This window comes from Sinohyriopsis cumingii, chromosome 13 (genome assembly GCF_028554795.1).
Source record: "Sinohyriopsis cumingii isolate HCF-2022 chromosome 13, ASM2855479v2, whole genome shotgun sequence".
Taxonomy (NCBI): Eukaryota; Metazoa; Mollusca; class Bivalvia; order Unionida; family Unionidae; genus Sinohyriopsis; species Sinohyriopsis cumingii.
Window position 1 is genome coordinate 61055498 of NC_142973.1, and position 13672 is coordinate 61069169.

At 33.5% G+C, this 13672-nt stretch overlaps 1 protein-coding gene across 5 annotated transcripts in view; it reads right to left on the reverse strand.

The window, feature by feature from the left end:
- Positions 1–1119: 1119 nt before the first annotated feature.
- The window catches only part of LOC149785681 (inositol-3-phosphate synthase 1-A-like), a 34980-nt gene continuing 22427 nt past the window's right edge, over positions 1120–13672 (reverse strand). For all 5 annotated transcript variants that reach the window (XM_089979514.1, XM_089979515.1, XM_089979513.1 and 2 more), the window contains 3 exons: positions 11273–11596; positions 9504–9835; positions 1120–7163 (listed from right to left, as the gene is read on the reverse strand). In XM_089979514.1, coding sequence (XP_089835640.1) covers positions 6956–7163; positions 9504–9835; positions 11273–11596 — 864 coding nt within the window. In that variant the 3' untranslated portion in view covers positions 1120–6955. The remainder of the gene's footprint in view (positions 7164–9503; positions 9836–11272; positions 11597–13672) is intronic.

Below are 13672 nucleotides of genomic sequence, written 5' to 3' on the forward strand. Positions count from 1 at the left end.
TTACATTTGCAAAAAAGATAAAAAATACCATATTGCCATTTTGTTTGTACAAAAATTAATAATTAATTGTTGGTGAGAAAATACAAAGATTGATGCATAAGCATGGGTGCCCTCAGCACAGGTCAAGAAGGGTCACGCGTACTGTAAATATATATATATATATATATATATATATATATATATATATATATTCTTACAAGTTTAATCATGCAGATGAAGCTGAAAATGTCACAAGATTAGGTTCTAAATGCTTAGTAAATATCAGCTTTAGTTTCAGACTGCTTACTATACTAACTCTTCTGGCATTGACTGACTGCCCACCCCCCACCCCGCCTCACAAACAATCCTGACCCCTCCTCCCCACAAAAAATCCTGTGGGCACCCATGTGCATAAGCTCTTATTGTCATTACAATATCTACTGGCCTTTTTTAACAAATGGACAATGGACTTCACAGACCACAACTTTAAGTATTATTGTTAATTAGTTCTCCTTATTAAGTCCATCACTGTAACAAAACACCACATACATTTTAAAACGAGTTTGGTAGCCCTTTGATGTTTTCTTATCTAACAAAAATGACATCTCAGTACATGCTAAAGTGAAGACCACAGACCATTGGTCAGGTAGTCTTATTGTTTCATTATAGTCATAGAAACATAAAATATAAAAACCTTGTCATTTTCCATCGTAAATTTGAAAGTCACAGACTTCATTAAATCAATTCGTATAGATACATATACAATCTTTTAAGTACTTGTTCTGTTTTGACTTGAATATAGTTAACATTTTATTGCAAATCTATTCCATGATATACCCCACTATTTTCTTTATTGGGGAGTTTGAATAACAAGTAATGAGTATGATCGCTTGTCCTCATAACATCTGCTGTATGGATAACGGCTTCAATAGCACATTGGCAGATTTTCATTTCCCTAAAGACAGCCTCATTTCCCTACTGGCAGCCTTGCTGATTTTACTGCTTCTGTTCATTCTTGCCCTCAATCCGGCTTCGACTAGAATAACCAAAGCACTAAGCATATTTAATTACCATGTAAATAACACTGCATAGCCATGTGGTTGTTGTGACAATGTACATTGTAATTAATACAAGAATGAATTGTTGATTTAGCAGTGTTTATTGATAATGGAATATAGTAGGGTCATAATACATGAGGATTATCACAATTGTCAGGTAACTGAAAATAGTCTTTTTTCTCTTTGCAAAAGCTACAAAATAAAAACCACCCTGAATAAATATGGTCTTGTACACTGACAAAATTTTGTTTTATCTCTCACACACACGCATACACATGCACTCACATGCATTAACTAAAACCTGAGTTCAAGTTCTTTATTTATTATTGCATTTTGATAATGAGATTACTATTGCTGTAAAAATACAAGTTGCACTTAATTTCTTGACAATGTGGACTCACAATGTTGCGTTCAATTTACTAATAAATAATACCCATAACTAATACATGTCCAAACCATCTTAATCATTTTGCCAACATTACTCAACATAACAGCTACATATGCTCTAAATGCAGACAAGCTTGCACACTGAGGCATAGTCCTCTCTCTCTCTTGTTCACTAATAACAACAAAAATCTTTTTGAGTGCCTTTATTTCTATTGTAATTAGATTCATGAGTTCAGATTAGAATGAGACAGAAAATATGTGTACTTTATATGTTTGTACAGTTAAGTTGTTGAGTAGCATGTGTTCTGTAGAACTTGTTCAGGTACAATCCCCTTATTTTTCGTACATGGTCAGTACCACCAAATGATGATTATTTATTTCACATATAATCTTTCACACACTGAAATTAATAATTATTTTTTCATGTACGAAAAATTACATGAAATACGGTAATAAGCTGCAAGATCATTCATCACTGAAGTCATCTGAGTCATGATTTCACAACTTTAATTAAAATCAAATCAGAAATGACACTGCTACAGTGGTATCAAGCTCAACCAAATGAATACAGGATAATCTCATTAATATTCATAGATGTCATTACTAAACCTGTGTGAGATAATAATTATACTAAGACAATACTCCAGGTATGGGCAAAAGAAGTCAGCAATATAGGTTCTGTAGTCTTAAAAAAAAGCTCAAATTTATAATTGGATATAAAATCACCTCATTAATATGCAGAATTGTAATTCTACCTACAATCAGGGTCTCTGCTGATAGTTCAGTTTAAAGTCCCCCTCCCCCAGCATCAATCCATCATCTAGTTTTGGTACTTCAACACCATCACTTAATTAGTAATGGAGGTACAGCCAGCGTGGTATTGATCTTTTATCGACTGAAATTAATTTCTCCAGCCTTATAGGTATTGTACAGTAAGTAGCATCACTAAGGTCAGTAATTAAAACCTTTTATACATGCTACCCTAAACTGGAGGACTAATTGTTACTGCTGACCACCAGTCTATACAGTAATACCATAGACTAGACAGTACTTTTTCACCATGATGACTCCAGGGCAGCCAAGGGGGGTAATATATGGCTGATGACTCTAGTGTAGCTGTCACTACCCACCATTACTGTATGGAGACTGGAAACATTGAGGCAGTCATATATAATCCCACCCCATCATAAAGAGATGTGGTTTTTTAAGAGGCAAAAAAACTCGGCCAATCAGATGCATGAGATGACCTTATGTGTGGATATTGTCCATTACTGAACTTGTTTGAGTTAAGTAGAATTGAGGTTACCCAATTAATATGCATGAATCTTGCTCATTATCAAAGTTGTGCAAGATCATAATGACCATCTGGACATTATAAGAAGCCTTTTGGTGTATAGGAGGGGTATGGATAACAAGATTATCAATGGGACCATTGTTGTAGCCATATTATTGGCACCATTTTCATTTAGGTGAAAAATCCATTTCAAATATGACTATCTTTTCCATAGGAATAACAAAAACACATTTTCAAGATGGCCACCATGGTAGTGTCCATTTTGGATGTCAGAAGCTCACCAATTTCATTTAGAACCAACAAGAAGTATTCTATAAAAACCCTATCCTATGACTTTCTATTTAAGAAGAGTAGTGATAACAAGATTTTCAAGATTATGAGAAAGAAATGAAGTCAAACTGGCACCATTTGCAAGGGCTGTCAGATTGGCATCATTTTCAAAGGGAAACAACTGATAAAAAGTCTTCTGGTGAAAGTCCCATGTCAATACAACTTCATCATTAAGACAGTCCATTCTGGAGGTGCGGTGATTACATTTCAGAATGGTCATCATAAGAAGCCTTCTGGTGAAATTCCATGGTGATAGGCCATTCTGTTTGTGAAGAAACAGTGATAAACAAGATTTTCATTCTGGCTGCCATGGTGGCCATATTGAACGACAGATCTGCACCATTTTTATTTAGGACTAACTAGACATAAGGAGTCTTCTGGTGAAATCCAAAGTAAATAAGACTTTCCATTCAAAAGGAGTAGCTATGATAAGATTTTACAGATGGCTGCCATGTTTGAGATCATCACCATTTTCATTAAGTACTAACTAGACTTCACAAGAAATGTTTTAGTAAAAAAATTAATGTAATCATCCAGTCAGTCATAGCTAAAGATGGCCTCACTGGATATTTCTAGTTGCAACATTTTCGTTTTGGGCCGACAATACCTTGTGATGAATTTATGTATGTGTGTAAAGTTTCATGGCAATTCTTAAAGTAGTTTAGGAGTAGTGAAAACAAACTTGTGCTAACGGGCAGGCCAACAACGGGCCAACTAATAAGCTGTTCGGCCTATGACTAGAAGAGCTAAAAGAAAGATAAAGATTTCAATTCATATTTTAAACTTTTTTACAAGTGAAATTTTTAAACACGAGTCATGTAGCAATGACATATCCCATAAATTCCCCGGTTTTTGTAAAGGCTTGAGAGTATCCTGATTGACTTCTAAACATTTATACTGCTTATGCTACTACTGCATGGTCCAACACTAATTTGAAACTAATTCGGCAGCACTTTTATCATATATGCGACAGAAGCAGGAATCAAATCAATAGATTTCAACATTTTAATCCATAGATTGACTTCTAAACCATGAGATTTTTGATAGACAAAAATTTTACAATTTAAGAGGACAAGAATATGTGCATTTTTTTGCCATATGTACATGTATTCTCAATACTGAAACTGAACTTCCTACTCCAACACATATTTTCTGTCCCAGTGCAAGGGACACTGAGTGAGTGTCCATTTTCTTTGTAAGCTGGCATGAAAATTTTTGTGCAGTCTCCAAGTCTGGAAACATAACTTTAACCAGCGTAATAAAATGATGTGCCACAAAATCTGCAAATAAAGTCTCTGCAAGTGCCACTTTATCCATGCTTGATCCAGTCTCAAACAAAGCCTTCAAAATGGATGTCTTTGTTAAGAGTCATTGCTCCTGTGCAGTGCTGTCTGCATATGCATTTCTTCCTCAACTACGATCTCAAAATCCACTTTCCGTGAAATAGAATGCAAACTCGGGGAAATTAAATATGTGCCTGCACACACTGAAATTTTGATACCCATGCCTTGCTGAATTTATTGTAATATTTCTCAGCCAGTGGTTTTTAGCAATGGGAAAAAGTGCACATTTTAGCATTTTGTCATGAATTAGCCACAAAAAAGTAAGAATTACCCTTAAATAACCCTCTTAACAAAATTCAGTTTCTGCTAAATCATTTTTGTACAGTCTCTCCTTTTTATCTCATCTCCACCAATGGTCAGCTGATTTTTAATCAAAGGCTAAAATAAAAGTACATCAAAGACCACCTTTGATCCATTTGTAAAATCTTGGAAAAAACAACCTTTGGCCTTAAGTATCCAAAATTACAATATGTTTATCATTTAAAAGCCTGTCATGTACACATGTTAGCTACTATTTATTAATTCCTTATCCGATAATCACTTGTATATTTCATTCAACTTGTGGAATAGTTCTGGTAATTCCAGCTGGTTTCTGTAATGTGTGGATAGAACATGTAAAAATATAATTTTCCCTACTTTTCCAAATGATATTTTGTCCTACCACTGGTAGCATCACATGTCTGTTCATAAGGAAACCCTGAATGCAGAAAAATGTATGTATTAATGGTACCTGTACACAATTTGTTTGATCTATACACCAAACTTGGTTGTAATACCTTGAACTGCTCAGGAGTTATGCTTCATAACAGACTGTGATAGTGTTATCCCCCACCCCACAATAATACATTTTGCTGGGTGAAAAAGATAAGAAGCAAGAAATCCTGGGTCTTCATTTCAAGCCCATTATCAATGCATTGCTGTAAAATGTCAATCCAACCCCGAGGTCAAAACGGACAAGTGAGTGTCTCACAGAATGAATTGTTTTGCTTTATAATGATTTGTGCCAAGTATAAAGGAAATCCATAAATGGGTAGAAGAAACATTAGGAATTTTTTTTTAAACCAAACCTTTGTGCAGATTTTTAAAAATATGACCTTGACTTCAAAGTAAAATGGGAGAGAAAGTGTGTCAAAGAATTGTTTCAGCGTCATAATGATTCATACCAAATATGAAGAAATGCATCGAGAAGCTTAAAAATGTACCAAAAGCCTTAAGATGAATTTTCTATAACCGTAACCTTGACACCAGGTCAAAGAGGTGAGCAAGTGTGTCCTACAATGAATCGACTTAGCTCATGATAATTCATGCCAAGTAATACAAAAATTCGTCAAGAGATTTTGGCAAATATGTTTTTTTGTTTCTTTTAAATCCTTAATTGAAGTTTTCTGACTCCAAGACCAAAGGGGAAATAAGAATGTTGTAGAATGAGTGGTCTTTGTAATGATTCATGCCAAATGTGATGAAAATGTATCAAGGTTTAAGAAAAAATATACAAATGTAAAACTTAACAAGAGAACCAAGTGGGTCTGATATCACTCTTTTATTTAGTTTACATACCAGATATAATCAGAATCTGATCAGATATATGGCCTGTAGAGTTCTAACCTGCTCAGCCAATTGGATGCAAGATCACATCATGAACATGCATGAATTTGCTCATGATCAAACTTATAAAGCTTGGATAGTAAAGGCTTTAATTTGACTAGATATCGAAAAGTGCATACTGAAGCTATATTCCAATCTGATGAGGGTGGAATAAAATGGTATTGAAACAAAAGGAAACAATTTTTAATGTTGAGGTTAATCTATGACATGAATGGATGGAAATGCATGTAGACTTCAAATAAGCACCATATCAAGCTTCCAAAGCAGGCTCAACAATTAGATCTATACATACTGCACTGCAGTTTTGTAAAATTCTTGCCAGTAGGCACCAATAAAGAAAAAGAGATGTGTGAATATTTCATCTTACATTTCATTATTTGAAATTAAAATCCCTAGTTAAAACGATGCATATTACACTACAGTTTTTTTGCAGCATTTTACTACTTGCACAAATAAAGAGAAGAAAATGTCTGAATGCATGATGATTGGCATTAAAAAAAAAAAAAATGACTAAAGGCTATTGGTAGAGGTCACATAATGCTTGGTTTATGCTATTTTTAGATAAGCAACAGTTTATATATCTGGGTACTCCAACCTAACATGAATGATTGTGAAGCTAAACTAAATTGGTACAATGACAAATACAGCAGTAGGAAAAAAAAGGGGTAAAAATATTTTGTTCTGAACAGAAAACCCTTTGCAGACTTTATAGTCTAAATGTAGATTCACCAAAAGAACTTTAATCTAATCTTAAACTTTGTTTAGAAACTGTCAGTCTGATTGGATGGTTGTTGGTCTGTTAATTGATGAGTCAAATATTACAATTCTAGACTTCACTTTGGAGAAATTAGTCCCCATGTTGATTCTTAGTTCTCCTGAAAAGATCCAAATTCATGAAATTCAAGTTAAACTCCCTTGACAATCTGGCAAACGTCTTTTGAAATTCTAGTAAAATAATTCTAATTTATTTCTCCTTCACTATCACATCCATTATTGGAGACTGGTATCGTTGTTGTTGGAAAGGTCATCATTGAGTCTAACTTTTGTTTAGCCTTGGCTTTTAAGATGGAGACATCAACTGAATCCTTGGATTTTTTTAGTTCCTTCAGATTTTCATGTTTGTACTCGAGCAGCATGTGGTTGACTGGTGGCAGTCCAATGCACGCTCTAAAAAAAAGGGTGGAAGTTGTAGGTGAGAATAATGCAGCTCACAAGATAACATTTCTGTAATAATATTTTGCTGTGATTAACACTAACGTAGCAAAATCATACTTTCTGTACTTTAAAAATTCCACAAAAATGATTTGCAACATTAAATGTGTGCAAACTCTACTAAAAGAAAACTTTTGGAAAATTTAAAAAGATACTAACAGATTAATCAGGGTGTGTTTTTCCTGGAATAATAAACTGCATTGACAAAGAGGCATCATCTTGTATTGGTTTCTTAATAGAGAAAAAATAAAATGAACCTTATTTATATGAGATAAAAGCCAAAAAGAATGCTTGAAGATAGCAACAAACTGCTGCTTTAATATTTGTTGGTTATTGACATACAATCATGATCCATTCTACCACTGCTGCTGCATCATGAAATGCAAGGAAAATGTACTATATGCAGATAGCTTGAAGCCTTTGAGATTCTTTAGGTTAACTTTAACTGTTATCCAAAAATTCCATTCGACCCTTTAAAAAATAAATTTTTACATGTCATATTGAAAATTTAGCACAAGCCAAACTGTACAATATAAACCCTTTCTTCAAAATGTATTTCTTCCAGAACTATTGCAATCAATTTTATTTCTTTGTGTTATGTTCTGCTGGAGACAGTCTTCAGTTTTCTCCATTGAACCTTGAAACTGTACTTAAGCAATTCATCAAATGGAAACAATCAATAATGATGCTAACAAATATTGCATTTTAATTGGGTTCAATGCTGATTTCAGTACTTTTAAAGCTTGTATGGCAGTGATTCTATTATTGTCTCATACTGTGATGATTTTTTTAAAGCATTGAATATTGTGAATTTATACAACAGTAGAATATAATCTGCAAACCCAATTAAAGTAATTATATGGGTGATGCTCAGTTTATGCCATATATGCATTCTGAGGTGATGGCATTAATCTACAAATTGGCACAAATTGAAAGTAACTTGCCCATATGATACTTGTAAATGAAGGAAGTTCTTGGGCAAGTAATGACTATAAGTTTTCAAGTAATGATTATTTATACATGATTTTCAAACAAATTAATACATTCAATAGCTGCATGCAAGTCACAGCACATGGCACCAGTAATGGCATAAAAATGACCACAGTGGCACAAATTGTTATTTCTTCATTACTGATGGTGATAAAATGAAAACATGTAAATCAAACTGGCATAAAGCGAGCATCACCTGTAAACAATTTAAAATGATTCAGGTCAAGAAATATATGTGGCAATCATTATTTCTATCATCATTCCTTTTCTTTCAGACCCCATTAATAAAATAACAACTAGCAGATTCTTGCCTCTTCTATATTTAGCTACCCTCATCAGATTGATTATAATTTGTACTAAAAAAATACCAAGAATGTGATCAGAAACAAAAACACCAAAAGAACATAATCATCTATGTAAGTGGCTATTGACATTATAATATCAGGGTTTTTTTAAAAAAAAAGGGAAGGAAAAAGATGCATTTTTGTGATACTGTGAAAAAGACTTTCTAGGCCTATATGGCAATGGACATCTATATCGGTGATATAGAACAGAGTTCATCTTCCTTTTTCCATTAACTAGGGATGAGTGCAAATGAGAACACATAAAATCTGCATGTGTTATTTGCTTTAAAAGGTATCTTCTGTAAAAAATTAAACTTGTATAGGACTAGTATAATCAAAACAAATGCCTTTGCACACTTATTATTGTTATTACAAAATCAGCCCTTTCTAAACTTGTCCATTCTTTTTGTTTATATGTCATTAGAAAATTTTAACATTGTTTGCATAATTATAGTGGTGATTTTATGTTAAAAGCATTTTCTACTGTTGATTCTAGTATTACTATCAGGAACAATATCCAAGAGAGATAACTACAATCGGGTCTAATTAAAAACATAAATTTGAGTTGCCTACCTTAACATATAAAACCAAACCTTAAAGGCAAATAGATAAATGCTTTGTTACTTGTTTTAGTGTGACCACGACATTTGTGCTATTATTAGTAATACAAACCATATTTAATAAATGAGAATGGAAGCTATATTACAGGCAAGGTATGACTGAAATCCCTTCAAGCTGAAAATATTTAATGCAGAAAATTTTCAAGTATCAAATGCAACCGTGACACAATTTTCTATACATGCGTTACCAAGTTTTTTTAAAAACTTAAACAGTTTGAGTTAAGCAACAGAGGCAAAAATCTTCAAAGACAGACAGATGGACATACTAATAACTATTTTCCTCTGGGTATTACATAACAAGGAGGTAAAAAGGAGAAGTTACCCCAGGGATCAGGCCTTACCTGAAGATGTTCTCAATGCAAGACCTCTGCCTGAATAGGGCATTGACTAGTGGCGTTCCTTCAGGAACAAGCGGAGCTTTGAGGAGGTAGCTCAACAGAGAGAGTACTGAATTGAAGCTCTGGAACTTGATATCATCTTCCACTCTGAATCTGATTCTCTGACACACTTCTGCAATGATTACAAGGTCAAGGATAATTGGTGATGCCAGAAGGGAATCCTCGCAGGTGTTGTGAATGGCGATAGTGTTCTGGCCATCAAGCATAATCTCAGAGGTGTACTCATCCATTGCCCTCTTGCTGTCACCAACATAGGGTACATACTTGATTACAACCTGAAATATGGACGTAGGTAAGAAATTGGAAAGTGTCTACAATTTGTATATCAAACAATCATCCATGCAATAAAGATGGAGGAAAGCAGCTGGAAAGTGAAACCTATGTTTAAAACTCGAAAATCAAATAATAATTTACATAATAACATAGAAGAGCATATATGGACGATAGTGAAATGTCCATTTCCTTGCACCAAATATAATATAAAATATTAACAATAATAAAATATATTTTCTGCCAAAGATATGGTATGGGACCATCCATTTAGTACATACACAAAATCTGGCAAAACTTGACCCCTCCCCCCCTCCGTGTACACATGCGTACTTGTTTACACCCCCACCTGTGTATGTACGCTTGACACACACACACACACACACTTCTATATTATGGCCTATATTTAATCCACACAGAAACTATAAATATTAATGTGTTTAATAAAACAGTCCACCGGCGTTGAATGTCTGGCTGCATCAAAGAAATAAGCTGCGTAACTTTAAACAATTTGTCTAGTGTCTGCTAAAATTCAAATGCCAAATGAAACACGGTTGAACAGGTTACGTATTAAACAAATTATTATCAAGGTTTCACACACACACACACACACACACACATTTCTTATGCGTACATACATTATCAGTAGACCCTCCCATATGCAAGTGTATGTACTTTGGTTAACCCACCCCATGTGTATGTACTAAATGGATGGCCCCTATGTATACAAAATATACTGGTATGCCATAATTTTTTTTGGTGTTTTTTTTATATATAATGTGACAGATACTGTGGTTCATTATCATTCAGCCCCTGAATATACTGCTGCCCCTTTTATAATGCAGATGTTGTCATGAATCATTAAACTGGTTAAATTCTCTTTGTTGATGAGAACTTATTTAAATTCATTATTTGATCAAAACTTATTTTACTTTAATTTAGTTCTCAGATGCTGAGAACCAATTATCAAGAATTTTTTCCTTGTACACTATTTTTGGAAAATGCCTAAGTATTATGTGGTCGACTCTTTTAACACTTAAAACACCGATTACTTTTATGACTTCCCAAATAGGCCATTATAAGAAGTAAACAATTTTTGGCAATTATCTTCTTTATTAAAAGATATATAAGAGTGTTAATACCTCGTGCAACAATATAATGACATTACAAATTCAATTAAATGATGTTTGTTTTCTATGATGACAATGAATTGTCAGAATGGATGTCCCTATATATTATTTCAAATAATAGTTATTTGCTTACTAATGTTGATATGGCTTTACAAGCTGCTTTAAGAGATGTCAAAAAGTGGTTCCTGAAAATGTATTGTCAGTTATGGTCCATTTACACATATACAGTGTTGACAAAGAATCAAATTAGATCGTCTTGAACAATAATATTCTTAAATGGGAGGTCTTTATAACATATTTGGCTATACTTACACAATGATCTGGCTTCTCTCCTGACCCATACAAAATGTCATTTGAGGCCACCATGTCATCTACAACGTTACTCTTTGAGATCTCCTTAGATCGGAATGTCTGAGGAGCAGACAGGTTCATTCCATCATTGTTTCCAAGGTGATTGTAGCTAACAATGGACACAGGCTTAATTCCAGCACCAACAAGAAAGTCAACAAGCACAGATTTCATTTTGGTCTGGCCAGACTTAAAGTCATCACCAGCAATAAAAACCCTCTTTTTCTCTGCAAGCTCAATGACACCTGGGACAAATGTATTTTGTGGTGATCCATTGATGAAACAGCACTGAAGGAGAAAAATTTACCAATTTTTAAGTGATGATCAGGAAAGAAAAAAAGAATAGGATCAGTTAATGGAAATTTAAATGAAAACTGATCAAGACTGTTCAGTTCAATAATGTATAAAGCATAAGCAATATGCAATTTCTGATGTTACTCCTAAGTTGTCTCCCCTCTCATAAGAACCCTTAATAATCCTTAAGGCACTAGATAGTATTGTAGTACAAAACCCCTGATTTGTTTAAAAAAAGAAATAAAAATTAAAACCTGTTTTGAAATTATTTTAATACCATACATGACAGATACACAAATCCTACATGACAAATATTCAGTCTGAACTTTATTAATAGCATCCAGTCACATGATGCGAGTTTATCATAACTGCATTTAAGATAAAAAGCAATTTTGTACCTAGGATCCTATGGGCAAGGGACAGTGTCCCCCACTCTCCAAATTTGGGGAACACAATATTTTAAAGGGATAAAGGAAAATTGCAGTACTTAAAGCACACATGTTGTTAAAAAAATCTTTGTTGCATTGACAATTTGGTAACTATGACTTTCTCATCTGCAATGTACTATCATATTTCCTTGAACGCTTACATTATTGCAATCAACATTTTATCATGTGCTTAGGAAGGTCATGAAAACATTAATATGTCTAAATATCTGGTTAACCTGACCAATTTTCCACTCCTGATCCTGCTCTCAGTTGACTTTAGTGTACACTCACCATACCAGTATTTCTTATAATAAATGCCCATTTTTCTTAATTACTTTTCACTTCAAATTTATAAACTATTAATCAAATGACAAATCGTGTATTTGCATAAATTTAGTCTCTTTTGCCATTAGTTCAGCCTCAAAATAAATTAAATCTTCCTTGTTGTAGGTGTGACTTTAACCTGAAAAATATGTGACACTAGTGACTGCCAAAGATTTTACACTGCAATTTGGCAACTACCACAAACAATTAATGTTTCCAATGCAAGATATGTTGGTTAAAATGAATATTCATTGTCATCTTACAGTGTTTATCACCTTTAGTGACTCGGACCATTGCAAGTGCCGACATAAATGTGGATATACATTTACTTAAGAAATGTTGTAGACACATATTTTTAAACTTTTTCTGATGATTAAGCAAGCAAGTGGTCAAGATTTGGGGGATAAAGGACAAATAACTGCAGGAAACCCAAAAGCCCATGCTCACTGTACAACACTGCAAAGACAGGTAAAATCACAAATTACCTTTTTTTGTACTTTATCTGTATTTTTGTTTCTTTTTTAACTGAAAAAGTTCAAATATGTCTTAGCAACTTCTATTCTTAAGTGGCTGAACCATAATACATTTATGTCTGTTTTAAACTTTGTATCCAGGTTGTGAAAATCACAGGTGTAGAATAGGTAACAGTTAATAAACATCTAGTGCAGAAGCTAAGTTTCCACACCTAAAGTATGCAATAAATGTTTACAAAAGTTTGCAGTCTTTCTTGCTATTTATTCTAATACGTATCTTGCATTTGATGTCCACTTAATAGCTTACACAGTCACCTGTCAAGTTTAGCTGTTACCTGCTTAGAATATTAAGAAATATATCCCTGCTCATTTTTGTGTGTGCTTAAGTACAGGTTTCATATCACATATTCATCTGCCCCGTAAAAGTTGACATAGATTATTGCATATAAAACCCATGACCATAACCAAAGCAAAAAATAGTTTTGATTTATCAGGTATGACCGGTTTCCATTTTCTGCTGTAGTTTTTGTCACTCAAGTTTGTCCCATTTACTCTCTGTTCCGTGTAAATATTTGTTTGATCTAACAACATGCAATAGAACAATATCACTAAAAGATGCAATGGGACAATATTACCCAAATATTTATTGGTACTATAATATCACAATATGCAACTGTACAATACTGCTACAATATGTTATGGTACAGTATTGTTACAAATATGTAATGGTACAATATTGCTACAATATGTAATGGTACAATATTACTACAATATGTAAAGGAACATTATTACTACAATATATAGTGGTAAATTATTACTACAATATGTAATGGTACAATATTACT